Below are 21,114 nucleotides of genomic sequence, written 5' to 3' on the forward strand. Positions count from 1 at the left end.
CCTCCTAGAGCTGTGACCATCTGGAGGAGAGGAGAGGATTAAGGATAGAATGAGGAAGTACCTACTTTCTTTTCTTCCCCCAAAATGCACTGGCATAAGAAACTGGAGAAAATATGCACAGTATAAAACAATGGTTGAGGGCCAGATGAAAAGATTTTAAAGAGACACCACACTCAAGAAAATAATAGAGACTATTCTTCTTTACCCCTCTTCTCACTTATATTAGAATAACCTTTAAAAGTGAAAATGAAATGTGTTATTAAAATAAAGTCCTGACAAGGATCAAGAAAACTAATAACAACAGATGCTGGAGGGGATGTGGCCAGGAGGGATCACTACTACACTCTTGGTGGGAGTGCAAACTCGTTCAACCACTATGGAAAGCAGTATGGCAGTTCCTCAAAAGACTAAACATAGAGCTCCCCTATGACCCAGAAATTCCACTACTTGGCATTTACCCAACCATCCAGAAACAAAGACATACTAAATCCACCAGCACAACAATGTTCATTGCAGCACTATTTACCATAGCAAAGATATGGAACCAACCTAGATGTCCCTCAGTTGATGAGTGGATCAACAAGATGTGGTATTTGTACACAATGGAATTCTATGCTGTCCATTTGTTAGGAAATGGAAAGACTTAGAAAAGATCATATTAAGTGAAGTAAGCCAGACTCAAAGGAATTTAGGCTCAATGGTTTCCCTCATTTGTCATAATCAGTAGAAACCTTGAGCTTTCCTAGCAGAGATTTGCAACAGAACAAAACCTTGATACAAAAAGGCCATATAGTAGGACGCTAAATGAAAGGATCTCTAAGATATAGAAACATAAGCCATATAATGAATGATTGTTGTTCTTAAGGTACTATGTTATCTCTCATCTCTTTTGCTGTCCCTTGGTTATCTCACATTGTTACAGTATCTCACTTTGTTACCTGATATATTGGATATATTTGTATTTGGTTATTTGAAATTAGATAGGGAACAGGGAAAAACAAGATGAGGGATGGGGGAAGGGGGGAGGGAAATGGGGACCAAGACATGTGAAAGGGTATCAGTGTATGGGAATTAATGCACCATCTATCTGGCAAATATCATGTAACACCTCTATTAATTACAATAAAAAATATATGAAAAAAAAGTCCTGACATTCAAAACCAAGCTAGTGTCTTCTGCTTGAAAAGAGAAATTGACATCATTAAAACTAAGTGGACAGAGAGTAAAGTTTTCCATCAGTGGTCTGACTGGTACATTGGGAAAAGTCCTTAGGAAGGAAGAACTGATGGGTGGAAGATGTTGGCTAAGCACCACGTGGGAACTCTTGCAAACTGGAATCCAGTCTTTATCTCCTCATCTCCAAGGAGTTCTCTGAGATCCATTCCACTTCTAATGTTCTGACCTATACAATGGACAGAATGTTGTTCTTCACCAAGAGGAGTCACTCAGAAAAAAGATATGCATAGTTGATTCAAATTGGAAGCCAAAGGTATTTTCTAAGGTTTTTTTTTTTTTTTTGTAATTTCATTGTAAAGGTGATGTAAGAGGACTTATAGGTAGTGAGTATAATTCTTTTTGGACAATGTGACCCCTTCCCATGATCTCTCCTAGTCAAAGGTATTTAATGCTTAAAATGTAATAGTTTTAAAATATTATGTATGGACAGATGACATCAGTTATTATATAATGTATGACATACAAGATATAATTATACAATTAAAAACTAAGCATGTTCCACATATTTGTTCCCACCTTTTTTATTGTAAAGGTGATGTGAAGAGGAGTTAAGCTGTATAAATCAGGTAATAAGTACATTTCTTTTTTTTAAAATCAGTGTTACCCCTTGTTTTCTCCTGGTTTTTCCTTCTTTGCCCCCTTCCCCGACAAATTGTCTAGTTCATTCTCAACATAGTGTCTAGCAAGTATCACTGCTGCATTAGATCTCCCTGTGTCCCACCTTTCTGTACTTCCTCTTATCCTCCCCAAAACAGATAAAGTATAAGGTGAAGAAATCAAGAACACTGACGAAGGAGAAAACAAACAAGAAAAAAAAAAGCAAAATAACAACAATAACAACAAAAAAAAACCTCTTGTTTCCATTTCTTTTTTTTTTTTTTTTTTTTTTTTTTTTTTTTGCCAGTCCTGGGCTTGAGCTCAGGGCCTGAGCACTGTCCTTGGACTTTCTCAAGGCTAGAGCTCTACCACTTGAGCCTCAGCACCACTTCCAGCTTTTTTCTATGTATGTGGTACGGAGGAATCGAACCCGGGTCTTCATGCATGCTAGGCAAGCACTTTAACCACTAGGCCAAACTCCCAGCTCTTGTTTCCATTTCTTTAAATGTATTTTGTTTCTCTTTTTAGGTCTGAGACCAGAACTTGAACTGGAGACCTGACATTTTTGCTCATTGACTAGTGCTCTATCAACTGAGCCATGCTGCCAACCTCACTCTATGAACTATTATCTATAAAATGCCAATAGGACCTTTCAAATGGCTTTCAAACTACCAGTTATACAAATACTTAAGATTCCTACCAAAATGCCAATGATATACTTGACAAAAAAAAATCAGAAAACACTTTGAATTTTGTAAGAAAACACAGTATACACACATGCACATGTGTGCGCGTACACACACACACACACACACACACACACACACACACACACACACACACAAACCAAGATCCCGGAATCACAGAAAGCGAAAGTATATGTAGGCAAATAGGCTTACACCAAACTGAAAAGCTTCTACACTGCAAAGGAAACAAATCAGCAGAGTGAAGCCACAAGCTTCAGAACAGGGGAAAATGCACAGAACTCAAGGAACTCCTCCTATTCTTTCTTCAGTTTTAATGCCACACTTATGTCCCTTCATAAAAGTCATAAAGAAAGGAATAATTTTTCTATTATCCTTCAAATGGATTTCCATAGCAACTCATATACCCCAACTGATGCTATCACTTAAGATATACTTTTTAAATGGGCTTTTGAGCAGTTTCTTGATCACACAAAAATATTACAATGGTATCATATTAGCATCCCAGCTGCTGGTAGTTTGGGGTTTGAGTTTATTCTTTTTTTTTTTTTTTTTTTACAACAATAGCAACAGGCAGGCCTGTCCTATGGTGACTTAACTTGACTACAAATGGTTGCTGGCCCTGCTCAGAATTCACAAAATATTCCCTAAAGTTGGATAATTCTCAGCAAAGTATCTCTCAGCCTATCAATTCACTCTTAAATACTTCATGAAAACCTATTTTAACAAAGTCGTGGTAATGAACTGGAAGTTTTACAAGTGCAACTAGTTAAGGCATTTAAATATAAAAGCTCAGATGATTCTACAAGAGAACACCAAAATTCCAATGAGGGAAAAATTATTAGGGAAAGAAAATTTACAAGTCAGAAGAAAATATAATTAGTTAATAAACACAAAGAAATGTCTGCAAGGTCACAGGTAACAGAAAAAATTACAACATAAATTGAGTTATAGCAATTTTTGAAATCACATTCAAAATTTCTTAAAAAAATCAATCATAGCTACACTAGAGAAAGCCAGTTTTTCAACTTTTCTGTAAATCTAAAGTTAGTTCAGAAAGCTAAATAAAAGAATGGATGTTGTGGAGGGAGGGGGGGAAGGAAATGGGGAACAGGACATGAGAAAGGGTATCAATATTTGTGAAGTAATATACCTTCTATCTGATGAATATAGTGTAACCCTTCTATTAATTACAATAAAAAATATATGAAAAAAGGAAAAAAAGAATGGATCCTGTGTCCTGTTTCACTGATATGCAAACACACACATGCATACACACACACACACACACACACACACACACATATATATATGTATATATATATATATATATAAAATATCCATCCCCATGTCAATACCAAGTGGGGGCTTAAACTTATGGCTTCAAGTTCTTGCTTGCCTTCTTCCACTCACAGTTGGTACTTTACCATTTAAGCTATGCCCCCACTTCTGGCTTCTTTTTTTATTGTTGGGGTAATGTATAGAGGGGTTACAGTTGCATTCACCAGATAGTAGGTACATTACTTCTCACACATTGATGGCCCTTCTCATGTTTTTGTCCCTCTTTCTGTCCCCCCACCCCTCTCCCAATCCTTCTTGATGGTTAAATGGAAGCAAGAATCTCATGGATTTGTTTGCCTGAGCAGGTTCCAAACTGGGAGTCTCATATCTCAGCCTCCTGTGTAGGTAAGAGCCATTTAGCCATGAGCCATTTAGCTGTCATTATAGTAGTCTTGATGTCTGCTTTTTCTTCTTCTTCATGATTTTCTTGGTTACTTCTGACATTTAGAATTTCTGAATGAATGTGAAGTCAGATTGTCACACAACATCACTGTTGAAATTTTCTCCTATTATTCACAATGGGTTTATAGTTCATCACAGGGAGAGCTAACAACAGGGCCTTCCCAGACCTTCTCAGATAATCCTCTGCTCCCCATTTTAAAGGCAGAATTCCCTTGTCATGCACTCAATGGAAAGCAGACTTAGGAATCAATCAATTCTTTAGTTTTTATTTTTTTGGTGCTGAGGTTTGAATTGAGGTCATCATGCTTGCTTCTAAGACTATCTACCACTAAAACCATGCTTCCAGCCATGTATTTTACTGGGTATTTAAGGGATGGAGTCTTTCTGACTTTTCTGTCTAGGCTGGGCTTCATGATCCTCCTTGCATACTGTCTCCTGAGTATCTAGGATCCAAGGTGTGAGCTAGCAAGGCCTGGAGAAGGGGAAGCAATTCTTGATTGTTGGGCCACATTTTCCAATGAAGGGATTCAATACAAATGGCACATGTGGAGGGGTGAGCATACTGACCGAGGTGATTGAAAGCCCATGGGAGTCATTAGTATGGTATTCTTCAGGCGCCCCATAGCCTGGCCTTGGCCAACTCACCAGCCTCAGTAAACCCTGCCCCTGTGCCTTCTCCTTGGATGCAGCCCACTGACTAGTTTTTCTTTCCCATGCATTCTGTCAATGTAGGTCCCCTCTTTGGGAAGTTTCCTCCGATCCCCTCACAAGATATTTCATTTTCTCAGCTACTGATTTACATATTTTATTAAATTATTTATTCTCCTCCATAGAACTTTATAGCTTCTCAGAAAGCCAGTAATTGGTGTGTGTGTGTGTGTGTGTGTGTGTGTGTGTGTGTGTGTGTGTGAAATAGGACTCAGTTTTATTTAGTCAATATGCCCTTCGCCATCCTCTTCAATTTGTTTTCAGTTGCTGTGTTTGCTTGCAGAAGCACAAGAGTCCTATTGATGGATTATTGTGGATAGTTTCCTTTCTTGACCCTTAAAACCAGTAATAGGCTGTGGTGATGATTATTGCATAGAGTCACCCAAACCTTGTCTAAAAAATAACATGAATTTACAGGGAAATACTTACTATATCCCAGGATTGGGATCCAAGATTACAAAGATGGACTGTAAAATAAAATAACAACCACAAAAATAATATGACAGAACACAGTGACAGGTCTTTTTCAACTTGTCATTTATTCTACTTTGCGATGTTTATAATGAATCTCATCAAAGTAATAGCACACCAATGAATGGGGAAAATGGCAACTCATTTTCCTATAAATAATATAATACTTATATTGGATGCATCTTTTCAGAAGTTTGCTCTTGTTTATATTTTCTGTCAAAAATATAGGTTATCTGAAGATTGTATGTCATTATACATTCCTTAACACCAAAGTTTCCTTAGATGCAAACTTTCCTACTACAAACATAAAGCATTACTGAAATATGTCTTTATTTTTCATGGAAATCAAATATATTAATTGGGACACTACACATTCTAAACTTAAAGCCAGACTTCAGCAAATTCTAGATAAACTTTTACAACTGATGACACTTACTCAAAGTAATTTTGCTTCAAAACATATTTAGAAGCTTTATCAAGAGCCATATGCAGAGAATATTATTTATTCTGACCAGTTGCTTCTTCAGAAAGATATTAGACATTCTGGTTATATTTTTGAATTATACAGTTGCAAGTTTCATCATAAAAGAAACAATGTTTACGGCAATTGGATATGAACAAATTTCAACCCACACAGCCCAAAGTTCATTTCTTACAACTATAATTAAAGCTACGACATTTTTATAGAGAGATGACTTCTTGCTAAAAATTACAATTTTATTCGAAATTTAGCATCATTAAATGGATACTTCATTCGCACTCATTTGATTTATAACCTAATCTGCACTAGCAAGAATCCATTGAGAAGTATAGCTATGGAAAACTCCAAAACAGAGTGAGAAAATATCAAATTGACATTTAAAACACTGATCTTTTTAAAAAAATTTTCTCAATCCTGGTCATTTGAAATTATATTCTGATTTAATTATAAATATGTAAAAATTTAAAAGCATGAAGATTTGTTCAATGGTAAGTTAAAAAGCATACTACTGCAAACAAAATAATTTCATTTTAAAATACAATTTTTATTATTTAGATTTTTTAATTTATATATTTTTTAGTCTTTTTTCCATATATTTTTTATTGTAGTTAATAGAATGGTTACATTATATTCCCAGATAGAAGGAGCATTACTTCACAAACATTGATACCCTTTCTCATGTCTTGGTCCTCATTTCTCTCCCCTACCCCCACCCCTCCCTTCCCTATCCGAGTTCAAATAACCAAATACGCATATATCCAATATATCAGACAACAAGGTGAAATACTGTAACAATATGAGACAGCAAAAGAGATGAGACATAACATAGTACATTAAGGACAACAATCACTCGTTTTATGGCTTTTGTTTCTATGTCTTGGAGGTCCTTTCATTTAATGTCATACTATATGGCCTTATGAATCTAGGTTTTGTTCTATTGTAAATCTTTGCTAGGAGAGGCCAAGGTTTCTACTGATTATGACAAATGAAATTTATGTATTTTTAACTTATTTTGAGTAGTTGTATAAAGGTAGTGCCATATAACAGAGCAGTTTATGAATACAATGCATTTTCATCAGTATCACCCTTCAACAGTTGTTTATAAAGGTAGATGGTGATCTAACCATCTGTTGTTTTCATACTTATTTAAAAGTCATTTTTCTATCTTAATATGAGATAGATTAGATCAGGTAATCAAAATTAGGATCTAAAATAGAAGAGTGAGATTTGGAGGTAAAAGCCAACGTGAAGGCTGTACAGGACACTGAAAATCAAGGTAATTACATGAGAAATGTAGGTCTTATTATGAAACACTGGTGTTGTTTTCTCACAAATTCTATTTAAAAATGTGCATAATTAACATATTACAGCTGGTTCAGTGACCTCTGTGTGAAATAATTGCTGGCTATACAAATGAAAATAAATAGCACTCTGCAATCCCTTATTTCTAATTGAAATCAGAATAATTATATTTTTCACCAGAACAAGGTTGCCCATTAAAACCTACTCTTCGATTTCTATCACAAAAATAGCTTGGTACTTTTTACTACATTCTTTTAAGCAGAGTTGCATTCCAAAAGGTTAGTGTGATCACAGCTAGCATATCATGTGTACTGATTGAATGGAAAGTTTAAATACCCAGATCGTATGAAATGAGAAAAATACAGAGTAACAATTGTTTTAGATTGTGAAGCATTAAAATGCAGGTACTCTGTAGTGCATCCACTATTTCCTTTGTAGTTGTTAGGTTCCCTTTTTGATTGAAGAAGTCATAAGAAAATGATCATATACTAGTGACTCAAAGAAGAGAAAAATCTTTAACCAATTCTATGTTTTATGAACATGGGTATGAAGATATTTAACATAATTCCATTATTTACAATTAAATTGACATCGTTTTCATTCTTTCACAATTTCCCCTTCTCATGTATTCTACTATTAATACTAAGTTGTCCATTAAAATGTAAACCCGTATTTATTACTGCATAATTGTGTTATCTGTTATTTAGCTGCTATTTGGCTACAGAAAGAATTATCATCAGTAAAAATGTTCATCTAGGGCCCGGGAGTTTGGCCTAGCGGTTAAAGTGCTTGACTAGCATGCACAAAGACCCAGGTTCGATTCCTCGGTATCCCACATACACAACCAAGCCGGAAGTGGCAGAGACGAGACACAACCAAACCGGAAAAGTGGCAGAGACAAGACTGCGACGGCGACAGAGAGCGAAAGAAGCGAGCTGAGCTGAAGTGAACAGAGCCCAACCGAGTGGTGGCCGGAGCGAGCGTGCGGGAGCGAGCCGAGCCAGAGCCAGCGAGGCCGGAGCGAGCGGGGCCAGAGCGAGAAGGGGCCGGAGCGAGCAGGGCCAGAGCGAGAAGGGGCCGGAGCGAGCAGAGCCAGGAGCAAGCGAGAGCTGGCCGGGCCGGAGCGAGCGGGGCCTGAGCTAGAAAGGGGGCCTAGCCGGGCCGGAGCGAGCAGGGCCGGAGCGAGCGGGGCCAGAAAGAGAAAGGGGCCAAAAAAAAAAAAAATGTTCATCTACTGAATGGATAAATGATCTAGGCTTCATAGTATCATCCAGCTTTTTCACAGCATAGCTCTACTCTACTTACTTACTCTATATGAATTCTATTCTGTGTTTCTTTAGAAGTATTTAGACATGGATCTCCATTCTACTATCATACCACTATGTTTCTTAGATACTTTTTCTTTCTCTGCCTTTTCCTTTCCAAACTCACTGCCACATTTGTGGTTTTCTCAGTTATCGCCAGATTTTTCTAACAGCATCAATGAGTTAGCATCAGACCTTGGATTGGCAAAACTCTTAAAAGAAATTACATTATAGTTATAGGTCATCAGTCATGATCATCTCCTCTGAACAAATTGCCTAGGTCAATTCTCACAGCAGCAGCAGGTGGACAAGTTGGGAAACCATGGAGGAAAAGATTCTTCTGTAATATACTAGAAAACTCTGTGAACTGGCCAAAGAGATTTATAGCTTAAAAAGGAAACTCTCAGACCCTTCCTTTAACTGTTACAACTGTATGCAAGCTATTTAACATATACCTTAGAAAATAGAATGCTGGCTTAACACTTGTCAAACATAAAATCCTTGACCTTTAAATATTCTAGCCAGGAAACAAGAAATTAAGAATCTATACAATAGGCAACATGTAGTTTGACTTAAGTCAAACATGTTTTGGAAATGAAACTGAATTTTGATATAGAGCAAACTGAAAGGCTTTTTTTTTCTTTCTCTCTCTCTTGGGTTTATCAGGTTGTCAGAAAAATGACAAACCCTTTGCTTTGAATGAAGCATATCCTAGAGAGACCTCACAATACCCTTGAGAGTTCTGGGGGTGACAGGATACAGTGTCTCAGGTCTGATGGTTGTACCACAGTGCCTTTCTAAATTCTCTCAGAAGTACACAAAAATAAACAGAAAATGTCATACCAACTGCTTCCCTCTATGGTAAGTAAGCTACAATAGTTCAGAACTGGTGTAAACTTTTTAGAAGGAATTTTTAAAAATAATTTAGTTTATAAAGATTTTACTCAAATAAAATAATTGACTAAATAACACAATTCTTATACCTCTAACATTTCCAACTCGATACTTCTAACACTTCTAGAGTTTGAAAGGAATAGTTTTATAATATGCTAATTATTTTCAAGCATTCAAAGGCTTTAGGCAAAAAGTAAATGAAGCATATTTGCAAAAGCAGTGTCTTTGAATATAAATTTGGTATAAAATAAAATAATATTAATATAATTTAATCAAATAATATAATTTAACAAAAAACAAGTATTCCGACAAATTATAATTTAATACATATCTTCTTTATATAATTCATCAATTCTATGCTTTTGTTAAAATCTCAAATTAACTCTATGCCTGTGACATTTTGTTACAAAAAATGGGTTCCATAGAGCAAACAAGCAGAAGACTAAACTCTTTTCTTTTGCTGTTATGTGGTACAGAGCAATTGAACCTAGGGCTTCATGAATGCTAGGCAAGCATTTAGTACGAATTTTTTGTTGGCCCTATTCACATAAAATCTGTTCCTAACACACAGAGTACAGTTACATGCTTTGTATAATCTTTCACTTTTCATGCAACATGATAAATACATTGTGCAACAACTGTTCAGTGACAAGTCACCTTCACAACACAACAAAAAGGGTGAGGAAAATAATATTAAGCATAATTTATTCCCTAGACATTTTTATCACATCCAACAGATGTTTATGTTGTTTTGTTGACTTACTTTTTTCCATATTAGAGATGAAAGCACAAGCTATTATAAACAAACCATGACCCAATTACTAAAGCCCAGATAACCACTGAAATAATTTAATGATTTAAGGTGAGTGTATTTGGTTTTGGAGAGAGCAGACTCATCTCAAATTTCAGGAAGGCCTTTATTTTTGCTTTTCTTTGGAACATCTTTTTTTTTTTCCTATGATGTAACAGGAACTATTCTGCATTACTATTGTTATTGTTAGTTCCAGTCATGGGGCTTCAACTCAGGGCCTGGGCATAGTCTCTGAGCTCTTAGCTATTGTGCTCAAATCGAACACTCTACTACGTAAGCTACAACTCTACTTCTCGCTTTTTTCTGAGTAATTAGAAATAACAGTCTAATAGATTTTCCTGCTTCAAACCTTGATCCTCAGATCTCAGTCTCTTGAGTCCTCCTCCTCCTCCTCTTCCTCCTCCTCCTACTCCTCTTCCTCCTCCTCGGTCTCCTCACGGAGGCAATTTTTACTTCTGAGCAGAGGAATAAGCCATCAGCCAAAAATCTGGCAAACAAGCACACTGAGTAGGCAGTCCATTCCAATACTAATCCCCTCTACTCAGATTGGCTGAACTCAGGTTCACATTCTGTTCGTGATTGGCTAGTTTGAGAGAGAAAGGTATATTTACATAGGGTGATTCCAATTGATTGGCCTCCAGGGTTATGCCCAAGTGAATGTGCTACTTAACATATTTAACCTGATTTTTTTTAAAAAAAGATAGAGAGTTCAACTTTGCATCAACATTTATCTCAATGGAGTAACTGGGAAATGTCCAAAAGAGCCTTCTTAGCTCTGCCTTTGTTTCCTTGAGGCCTAGAATTGTACTCCCCTTCTTGGGCTGGTTTCCATTTCTAAGTTCTCCCTTAAAGGGGATTTTCTTTTTGTGGGACAGGGTTATAATTTTTTAAATTTATTATGGGGATAATGTATAGAGGAGTTACAGTTACATTAGTCAGATAGTAGGTACATTACTTCTCGCACATTGATACCAAAGGGGATTTTCTTGTACATCTCTGTTGTGCTCAACGGGGAGATTTCTTGCACAACCCAACACTAAATCCTTGGTACTGGTGATTTCTTGTACAGAAAAACCTGGGGATGTCTTGTCAGCTCAGGGTTCAATTTCCCAAGAATGGAGATAAGATGCGAACTAGATGACCAATTTCCCAGACTTAGGGTGCACTCTCCTTATTGGGGATTTCTGGTGCCCCGCTGTTGTGCTCAATCCTCTTTCCTGGAGGTTTCTTGCACAACCCTGTATCAATCCCCTTTACTAGGGATTTCTTGAACAGCGAAACCTGGAGATGCCTCGCAAAAAATGTTCTACCTCCCCAACCACCAATCAGTCATATTGGTGTTTCTTGCCTTGGTTCACACAGGAAATTGCTTAGTCGCCTTGATACTTACTGGGACTCTTTCCCAGTGTGGCTGTGAGAATTTAGGCCTCGGATGGATTTCCAGTTAAAGGGCGTTGGTCACCCAAAAGCCCAGGGACACTGCAACAAGGCAAAGGAACCCGTCTCCCTTAGGGACAGTGCTCCTGAGTACCTCTCCTGGATGGACAGATGCCAGGTGCGCTCTGAAATTGTTATAAATAAGTTCTCCAAGAACCACTGGAGTCACAACAATATGTACAGAAATAACTGTCTTGGTGAGCAAAATTTACTTCTGTACAGAAAGGGGGAGACATCGGCCAAAGATTTGACAAGCCAGTACATCCATATGATTTTTAAGCAAAGTTTACTTTGTCACAAAGCTCTTGCAAAGTACAAAGAGTAAGTCTTTGCCAGTATCGTGAAAGCAAGAAAGTGCCATTAAGCAAAATGCTTGCGTGGATAGCTTTTTTGTCTGTCAACGTTATGAGACATTCTTTCATAATTGAGTAAGCTTTTAATTCCTCTGATTAGAGTACAATATTACCCAAATTGAGAGGAAGTAGATGAGACAGTAATATATGTGAATTGTATGACTTATCTGCTAATGACAAGTGATTACCAGGTTTTAAAAATCTTTGTTGGACCAATTATCTTTATTTGTTTAATCACCCTAGGTAGAAATGAGGCCAATAAAATTTTCTAGACATAAAATTAAATCACTTCCGTGTCACCACTATTGATAAGCAGCAGCCAAGTAAAATGGTCAGGACATGATGCCAACACTTAAACTTAATTTTACTGTATACTGTAGAGCCACCTGAGCATGGTGAATCTGGGAATATCATGAATCAAAAGTCCTGAGAGGGTTCATGTCCAGTGTTTCTTTTTGTCACGTTAGGGCCATAAATTAACAAGGAAGAGATACCCCAATCACATCAGAGAAAATGCAACCGTTCTGACTGTCATTACTGAAGGACATTTTGTCATTTTCTCCTTTGACTTTATGGGCCAAAGGACATACTGGATGGGCCTGTATGGAACTTCTTGAGGGCAGAGATTGCGATTATTGTGGCTACAATAAAAGTGATCAAGGATTTCTAAGGGGAGAACAGGACTGGAGATATGGTTCAGTGACAGAACACTTACTTTCCAATCCAAGATCTTCAATTGGAGCTCAAACTCCAGTGCTGCCCCCTATAATATTATATTAATAATAATTATAAGGAAAACAATAACAAAGGTGGGCTGTGAGAAAATGAAAAGAAGATTAAACAAAAAGATTAGAGGTGCATCTAAGTGGAAAATTATAGATAGAGAATGAAGTGAAAATTGCTATACATGGCTTGACAAGGTAGTCCAGTTGATGCACATTTTGCAGTTAATGGCATTGTCTTCTTCCTTCCTTCCTTCCTTCTTTCCTTCCTTCCTTCCTTCCTTCCTTCCTTCCTTCCTTCCTTCCTTCCTTCCTTCCTTCCTTTCTTCCTTCCTTCCTTCTTCTCTTTTTCCACCCCCGGGGTTTGAACTCTTGGCCTGGGCACTGTCACTGAACTTCTTTTGCTCAGTGCAAGTACTCTACTACTTGAGCCACTGGGCCACTGCTGGCTTAAAAAAAAAAAAGAGTTTATTGCAAATAAGAATCTCACAGACTTTCCTGCCCAAAGCTGCCTTCGACTGTGATCTTCAGATCTCAGCCTCCTAAGTAGCTAGGATTATAGGTGTGAACCACCATACCCAGCTAGCACTGTGTTTTCTTAAATCAAAATCTCAGCATGGAGGCGGGGGCACCTGGCCTTTAAAGACTTGGCCTAGTTTTGTGAAAACCAGGCTAATGTTAGATGGATTAGCCCAGTGTGTGGAGAACTCCTTTGTACTCGTAACTTCACAGTCTACAGTGCTAATTTTGGAACTTTAGAACAATTAGGCTGTTTGTAGTGTCTGTTTTTATGAATACTGATATTTGAACATTCTCATAAAGTAGGAATTCTTATAAAGGAGGAATTTTTCTCTAGGGTAGGAACTTAAAAACACTTTATAAAACTTCTTCACAGGCATCTTCAATTTTGAGTCAGGTGATTATTTGTTGTGAGGACTATCTTGTGTCATGTGTGATGGTTAGCAGGATTCTTACATGTCTCCACCATGGGTTTTATCTTTAGGCACAAAATGTCTCTAGATACGACCAAATGTCTGGGGAAAGAGGGAGAGAGGATGCACGGAGAAAGAGCAAAAGTGCCCTCAGCTGTTAACCAGTGCTCTAGAAAGCTGACAATATGAAGGATTAACTTTAGCCTTACCAATTTTTCTGTTGAACCCAGTTATTTTTCTATTTTTGCATATTCATGCGTATTTTCTAACTTCTAATAATTGATATTCAATGTAGTTGATTCTTTTTCCTTTTTAATATAGGCACCAAAGGCTTCGAAGTTTCCAAGTGTCATTCAACTTTAATCTACCAGAAGGTGAAATCCTTTGAATTTAAACTTTTAGTTTTCTCTGTTAAAGGGCTTCAACTTGGGGCTTGAACTTTTGCTCAAAGGCTAGTGCTCTACCACTTTGAGCCACAGTGCTGCTTCTGGTTTTCTAGGGGTTAACTGGAGTCTCACAAAGTCTTCTGTATGCTTTGGACCATGATCTTCAGATTTCAGCCTCCTGAGTAGTTAAGGTTACAGGCATGTGCCACCAATGCCTGGCTCCTTTTTTTGTTGTTTTAATTTATTAATAGATTACTTTAAAAATATGCTCTTACAATAATAATATTTAAGAATAAAATCATTTCATTATTATTTTGTGGGGGGGGGGCTTGAACTCTGGGCCTAGATGCTGGACTAGCTCTTCAGCTCAAGGCTACCACCCTACCCTTGAGCCACAGTGCCACTTCCCATTTTTCTAATGGTTAATTGGAGATAAGGGTCTCAGGTTCTTTCGAGCCTGGGCTGGCTTTGAACCACGATCCTCAGATCTCAGCCTCCTGACTGGCTAGGATTACAGGCATGAACCACTATGCCCCGCTTTTATTATTATTAAGGTGTTGTATGGAGGGGCTTCCATTTCACTTTTTGCTAATTTCCCTCTCCTGTTCCTGCATACAAGTCACATAGCTCATTTTCCACATAGTATTTCTGAATACCATAATTACATTTACCCACCTTGCCTCCCTCCCTTTCTGAACCCCTCTTTTCTCTCCCTAAGAAACAGAAAAAGAAAAAAAGCAAACACCCTTTAAATTTGAATTCTTATTTTATTGTTAGGAAATGTGTCTATATAACTCTGACTCTTTGATAGTTGTCAAATCTTAGGTTGTGGTTCACAGCATGGACAAATACTTACAAATAACTCATTGTTCTTAAGAGTAGTATCTTGTTGCAGTCATTTACACAAAAGTCCATAATTTCAGGGCTTCTCAACCCTCCCCTTTCCCCCTTTTATATGCTGTCATACTAGGATAAACGGAGAAGGATATTTCAAGTCAGAAGACACTGATGTGTGGAGCTGAATAAAGTCTGGTATATTTATGCATGGGTTAGACAGAACCACATTCTTCCTGTTTACATGTCTGCAGTTTATTTTTGTTTAATTGGCTGAGATGGAATCATGGGAACTTTTTATTGGTCTGGCCTCACACCATGATCTTCCTAAACTCCATCTTCTAAATTGGATTACAATATGAGCCACCTGTCCTAGTATTATGGGCACTATTCTTGGTAAATTGGCTGGACTAAGTCTCTGTTATAAAAGGAAGAGCTTCTTTCATGGGGTTTAACTATTTTATCATGCCTATGTAAATAAAAAGCCAAGTGTCAGTGAGTCTTTTCAGGCATGACCTACTAATATTGTAAGCATTCAGGTTATATAATAATGCTGAAGTGTCAATTATAACACCAGATCAGGAAAGATAACCCTGAGTTATTATCAGAGAGGATGGCAGCAATCTTTAAAGTCTTCAGTAATCTCAGAACACTCTTCTCTTTCAATGACACATCCAAGGACAAATTTATATTAGCAAAGAGAACAGAACAAGCTGGTGGCAGTTATGAATATTCACACAGGTTGCCTCCTTGCACAAGAAACCAGATTAGTATTCTTGTAAACGTTCTCAATTTAATACCTTATCAAATCAGACTATTTGAATGTACTTTATGATGCAGAAAGCTGTCTCTATCTTGTGACTTCAGGAGAGGGGAATATCTCTTCATCACCATTAGAATCCTTCTGCTAATTGTAAAAATTCACTTTCTTTAACGCCATGCTTAGCTACTCCAAAACTAAATGTGAAATGTGAAAAAGCAGGCTAAGACTTCACTCTATTTGGAGAAATAGAATAAAATGGGAATAGACTTTTACTTGTTAACAGGAAAAGAACGCACATATGGCATTCATCTTCATGCTCATTTTGAAAATGAAGAATTTATAGTTACAAGAGTGGCAAAACTAACCCACTCCCACAAGGGTGTCAACAAGTACAGGTAAAACATTTCTTTCTTAAGGCAATGACAGGTATGGAAACTGAGGAGGGAACATGTGGCATTGGTGGCAGAGGACAATTTCCCTGCTTGCTTTCAGGAAGCTGTGAATCTTCCTGCCTATCCGCTAAAATCTGATTCTTTCACTTCTCCTTTCTTTTTCTCTCACCCCTACTGACTTGAACACTGCAGGCCATGCTGTTTCTATCTATCCTGAAACCTTGTCTCCCGAGGCCTGCTGAGGTTGAGTGAATTAGGTTAGATTGAGAACAATAGGTTAGTGACGGTCTGGATAGTGGTATGGTCCTCTATAATTTGACAATAAGATTAGACAATACTTGAAGTATAAATTACCAAAAAGTTGTTTCAGTTTTTTAATGTAGGTGACTATTGAAAATATATCTTACAATTTTTTCTTCTGGTTTTTTTTTCCCCTTTTTTCTCCCCAACACAGTCTTGCTGTGTAGTAGGAGCTGGTCTTCAATGTGAGCTCTTCCTGCCTCAATCACCCAAGGGCTGAGATTTCAGGTATGAATTACTGTAAATAAAAGGAGCCTCCTCTGGCTCTGAGTTCATGCTTGGAGGAAATTTTCTGATAAGTCCTAGCTGAAAGAAGCCTAGCGGTAGTAAACTGGGCTCCTAAATGGAGAAGGTGGAGTTACGCATCAAGAGAAATGGAAGGAACTCAGCAAACAAATTAGGGCAGTTTTCCTTTTTCTCACCCACTGTGGTCACCACCCAAGGGGAGGGTGGTCTTGGGTCTTGCCATAACCCAGGCCAGCCCTCTAACAAGCTGGCACCCAGGGGGAGAGTCTTGGGTCCAGTCACGCCTAGGCTAAATCTACCTTTCTCAGACCACCACCCAAGAGAGGGTCTGACCTGTTTCAAACAAACCAATCATGAGCCCAGCTCAGCCAGCCATCTTGTGGCCACTGCACCTGACTCAAAAGTACCAACCATAATCGGACAGATTGCCTGAAGGGAGTTGAGAAAGTAGGGGAGAAGAGAGGCAACATTAAGCAACAGCTCAACACCACACAGTGAAACAACCGGGTTTCTGAGCCCCACTGCTGATTCTTCTGAGTGTCCTTTTCTTTTCTTTTTTCTTTTTTGCCTAGTCCTGGGGCTTGAACTCAAGTCCTGGGCACTGTCCTTGGGTTTTCTCAAGGCTGGTGCTCTATCATTTGAGCCACAGCACCACTTCGGGCTTTTTTTATGTATGTGGTACCGAGGAATCGAACCCAGTGCTTGGTGCATGCCAGGCGAGCACTCTACCACAAGGCCACGCTCCCCGCCCCGCCTTTACTTTCTTTTTACGAAATAAACTCTTTAAAACTGTGCGAATCTTCCTTGGTATTATCTCGATACTACCAGAGAACAGGACCCCACCCAACCCATGCTGGAAGGATGTTCACTGTGCAGACGATGGCAGTCTTCTGGCTTTGGGGACTTGCTTCCACACCGTGATGGGAGTTCGAGCACAGGCTCTGGGTCTTCTGTGTTATCTTCCACGGGGTGAGGAATTGATGGAGAGGGGTTAAAAGGACCTAGATCTCCAGGCAAGGTAGCCGATTCCCTTACTTCTGCACCACTCATATGGATCATGGAGCTCTGTCTGTTCTTCCTACTATCAAAAAACTCTCTAAGAGTTGAGGATGTGCTGTGAAGCAAGTGAAAAGTCAGCTGACCCATAGACTAAAAATTCCTCTGTCTCAGGGAGTGGCTTCCAGAACATAAAGAAAGGAAGCTTCTATATGTGGCACAGAAGAAGAAAGCTTGACATGAAAGGATAAAAAATATTTTCCAAGCATATGGAAATCAGAGAAGTGGCCATACTAGTTATATGTGGTCCAACAAACTTTTAAGCAAAATTAGTCAGAAAAGACAAAGAATCTCACTTCATTGTAATAGAGGGAACAATCCATCAATAGGAGATAACAATTGTAAATATTCATACACAGAATGTCAGCAATGCTACTGGGACAAAAAAGCACACATAATACTTGGTGACTTCAGTATGCACTCATAGAAGTAGATTTCGTACAGAAAAATAATGAGAAAACGTTATAACTAAATGGTAATGTAGATCAAATGGAGTTAACATCTATAGAAGAGTCTATCTAGCAGTATCAGAATATATATTTTGATTAGAAACCCATGGAATTTTCTCCAAACAGGTAATATTTGAAGATATAAAGCATGTCTCTCAACCATAATAACATAAAGATTACTCCCTGTGTTTTATCAGTGGAATAAAACTTGAAAACAACAGGGAAAAGAAGCCATAGAAAAAAGAAGCCACCTATTTAAGTTTCAAATAGGTGGAAACTCAAGAATATACTCCTGAATGATGAGTGGATCATTAAAGAAATAAGTGGAGGAAGAATTTTTTTGAATCCCAGAATCAAATGAAAATGAAAACTACTTAGCAGTGCCTTTGGGAGCTACAATGTCAGTACTAAAAGGAAACATTGCTATATAAAGATCCTACCTTATTAAAACAAGTATCTCAATGTATCAACGATGGACCTTAAGCTCTTAGAAAAGCAAGAACAAGCCAAATACCTTCTTGTTAGGTAGAAAGAAATAATAACAATCAAGAAAAACATTGGTAAAAACCAAGACTAAAAAACAATACAATGAAAAGAAAAAAAAATCAACAAATTCTTTGCCTTACAAACCCTCCTAAAGGAGAGAAGGGCCTAAATTAATAAAATTAATTAGAAATAATACAAGGGTTATCACAACAAATAGTGAAATTCAAAGAACCAATAGGAAATACGTTAATGAAATCCTAATGATTTTTGAGAAAGACTTTGAAAACATATATGCTAATGAATTGGAAAATTTACAAAAAATGTAAACTTCCTAGACTTTTATGACCTGCCTGAGTGACCCAAGTAGATATTAACCACTTTAAACCTCAAAGTGGCAGGAATAGAGACACCAAACAAAGAAAAGTTAAGGACTGGATGAATTCACTGCCAAATTTTACAGCCTTTTTTTTTTTTTGCCAGTCCTGGGCTTGAGCTCACGGCCTGAGCACTGTCCTTGGACTTTCTCAAGGCTAGCACTCTACCACTTGAGCCTCAGCACCACTTCCAGCTTTTTGCTATGTATGTGGGGTACCGAGGAATTGAACCTGGGTCTTCATGCATGCTAGGCAAGCACTCTAACACTAGGCCAAACTCCCAGCCCTCTACAGACGTTTAATAAAGCATCAGCACCAACTCTCCTCAAATTATTGCACAGTATTGAGAAAGAAATGTATTTACCGCACTCACTGTATGAAATGAGTGAGGTCTGATACCCAAATCAGGCAAGGTAATAGAAAAAAAAAATACAAAAACAAACAAGAGGGGCCAGGAGTTTGGCCTAGTGGTAGAGTGCTTGCCTAGCATGCACGAAGACCCAGGTTCAATTTCCCAGTCCCACATACATAGAAAAAAGCCAGAAGTGGTGCTGTGGCTCAAGTGGTAGAGCTCTGAATTTGAGAAAGCCCAAGGACAGTGCTCATGCCCTGAGCTGAAGCCCAGGACTGGCAAAAATTAAAAAAAAATAAAAATAAAAAATAAAAGAAAATTATAGGACAGTCTCCTTAATGAGGACAGATAAAATATTTCTCAATTAAATATTTTCCAACACAATTCAAAAGCACATGGGAAAGATTATAGGACATAGTCAAGTTGATTTCAGAAATGATTGATGATTCAGCACATGCAAATTAACAAATGTGATACAGCACATATCCCGAAAAAATCAAGAACAGGAGACTATGCTCCTTATAACTTTTGATCCCAAATTTCTTCTAATTATAAAGTGTTTCACACTGGTGGAAGAGGGAAAGGTCTTTGTTTTCCAATCATTTACTTCTATTTTTGGTCAACATATTCGTGAACATATTTATACTTTAAACGTTATTTATTTCCTTGCAGGGTACCAGTGGCTCATGCCTACAATCCTAGTTACTCAGGGGGCTAAGCTCTGAGGATCACAGTTCAAAGTCATCCAGGGCAGGAAAGTCCATGAAACTCTTATATTTAATAAAACCATTAAAAAAGACAGAAGTAGAATTTCGGCTCTCATCGTAAGTGCTAACCTTAAGCTCCAAGTTCAAGTTCCAGAACTTTTTATTCCATATCAAGTATTTTTTCCATATTAGGTATTGTTATTCCCTTATCAAGTATTATTGAAAATATCTGAATTTGTTATTAAACTATTTACAAACAAGACTTTAATTTCTTAGACATTTTAACTAAATTTCTATAACTTATTATATCATTACATTTAATGCACCTGGACATAATCTCTAGTGAGGTAAACCATCATTCTACCAAGAAATTGTCAGGTTATCACTTTGCCTTTTCATAATGAGGCTTTTTTTTTCTTTTTTGGTGGTAATAGGGTTTGAAGTAGGTTCTCTCAAATACTAGGCCAGCACTAACAGGAGGCATTCCTTCAGCTGCACTGCTCTCTTCTCCAACAAAAGCATTGCCACGGAACTAGATTACAATCGATTTAGTTTATAGGTTCTCTCTTAGCACGGATCAACCCAAACAGTCTGACGGGATCATCATGAATATTTTCCTCTTCTGCCTGGTTTTCTGGTGAGCAAGTATCTACCAAGTTGGTTCTCAAAACACTGGCATCCGGTGCAGGTAGTTGCTCATTTGTATCCCTTTCTGACAAGCAAATGTTCTGTTTCCTGGGCTTTCTGCGTTTCCCCTTGTAGCTGTGATTAAGTGAGGCGTAGCATATCTGTGATTCAGCAGCTACCTAAAAAAAGAAAGATATGTTAATTTTTCATTGTTAGTCTGTTAGGTTTTATTGTCTCTGGAAAATTCTATGGTCTGTGAAAAACAAGTGTTGTTTTATTTTTCATTTGTCAAGCCGACAGAATGAAATTCAATAATGAATTCAAGATTTCCTAGCAGAGGATCATAGCTCAACATCTTTATAGGATGAGGCTAAGCAAAATGAACTCCAGGATATGGAGGTGGTTGTTGTTTCTAATATACTATGTGCAGTTATTTATTTTCTTTTT

At 37.7% G+C, this 21,114-nt stretch overlaps 1 protein-coding gene and 1 long non-coding RNA gene across 2 annotated transcripts in view; one reads left to right on the forward strand and one right to left on the reverse strand.

Moving 5' to 3' along the window:
- Nucleotides 1-1,423: 1,423 nt before the first annotated feature.
- On the forward strand, nucleotides 1,424-15,588 carry LOC150069378 (uncharacterized). The gene is made up of 3 exons (XR_016535447.1): nucleotides 1,424-1,489; nucleotides 14,017-14,069; nucleotides 15,052-15,588. It is a non-coding gene; the product is annotated as an uncharacterized LOC150069378 (long non-coding RNA).
- A 4,362-nt stretch (nucleotides 15,589-19,950) lies between these two features.
- Trat1 (T cell receptor associated transmembrane adaptor 1) overlaps nucleotides 19,951-21,114 on the reverse strand; it is a 31,181-nt gene continuing 30,017 nt past the window's right edge. The window contains exon 6 of the mRNA XM_090332409.1: nucleotides 19,951-20,846. Within this exon, the coding sequence (XP_090188535.1) occupies nucleotides 20,589-20,846 (258 nt within the window). The 3' untranslated portion in view covers nucleotides 19,951-20,588. The remainder of the gene's footprint in view (nucleotides 20,847-21,114) is intronic.

Source organism: Megascapheus bottae, chromosome 1 (genome assembly GCF_031878675.1).
Source record: "Megascapheus bottae isolate mThoBot1 chromosome 1, mThoBot2.hap1, whole genome shotgun sequence".
NCBI lineage: Eukaryota > Metazoa > Chordata > Mammalia > Rodentia > Geomyidae > Megascapheus > Megascapheus bottae.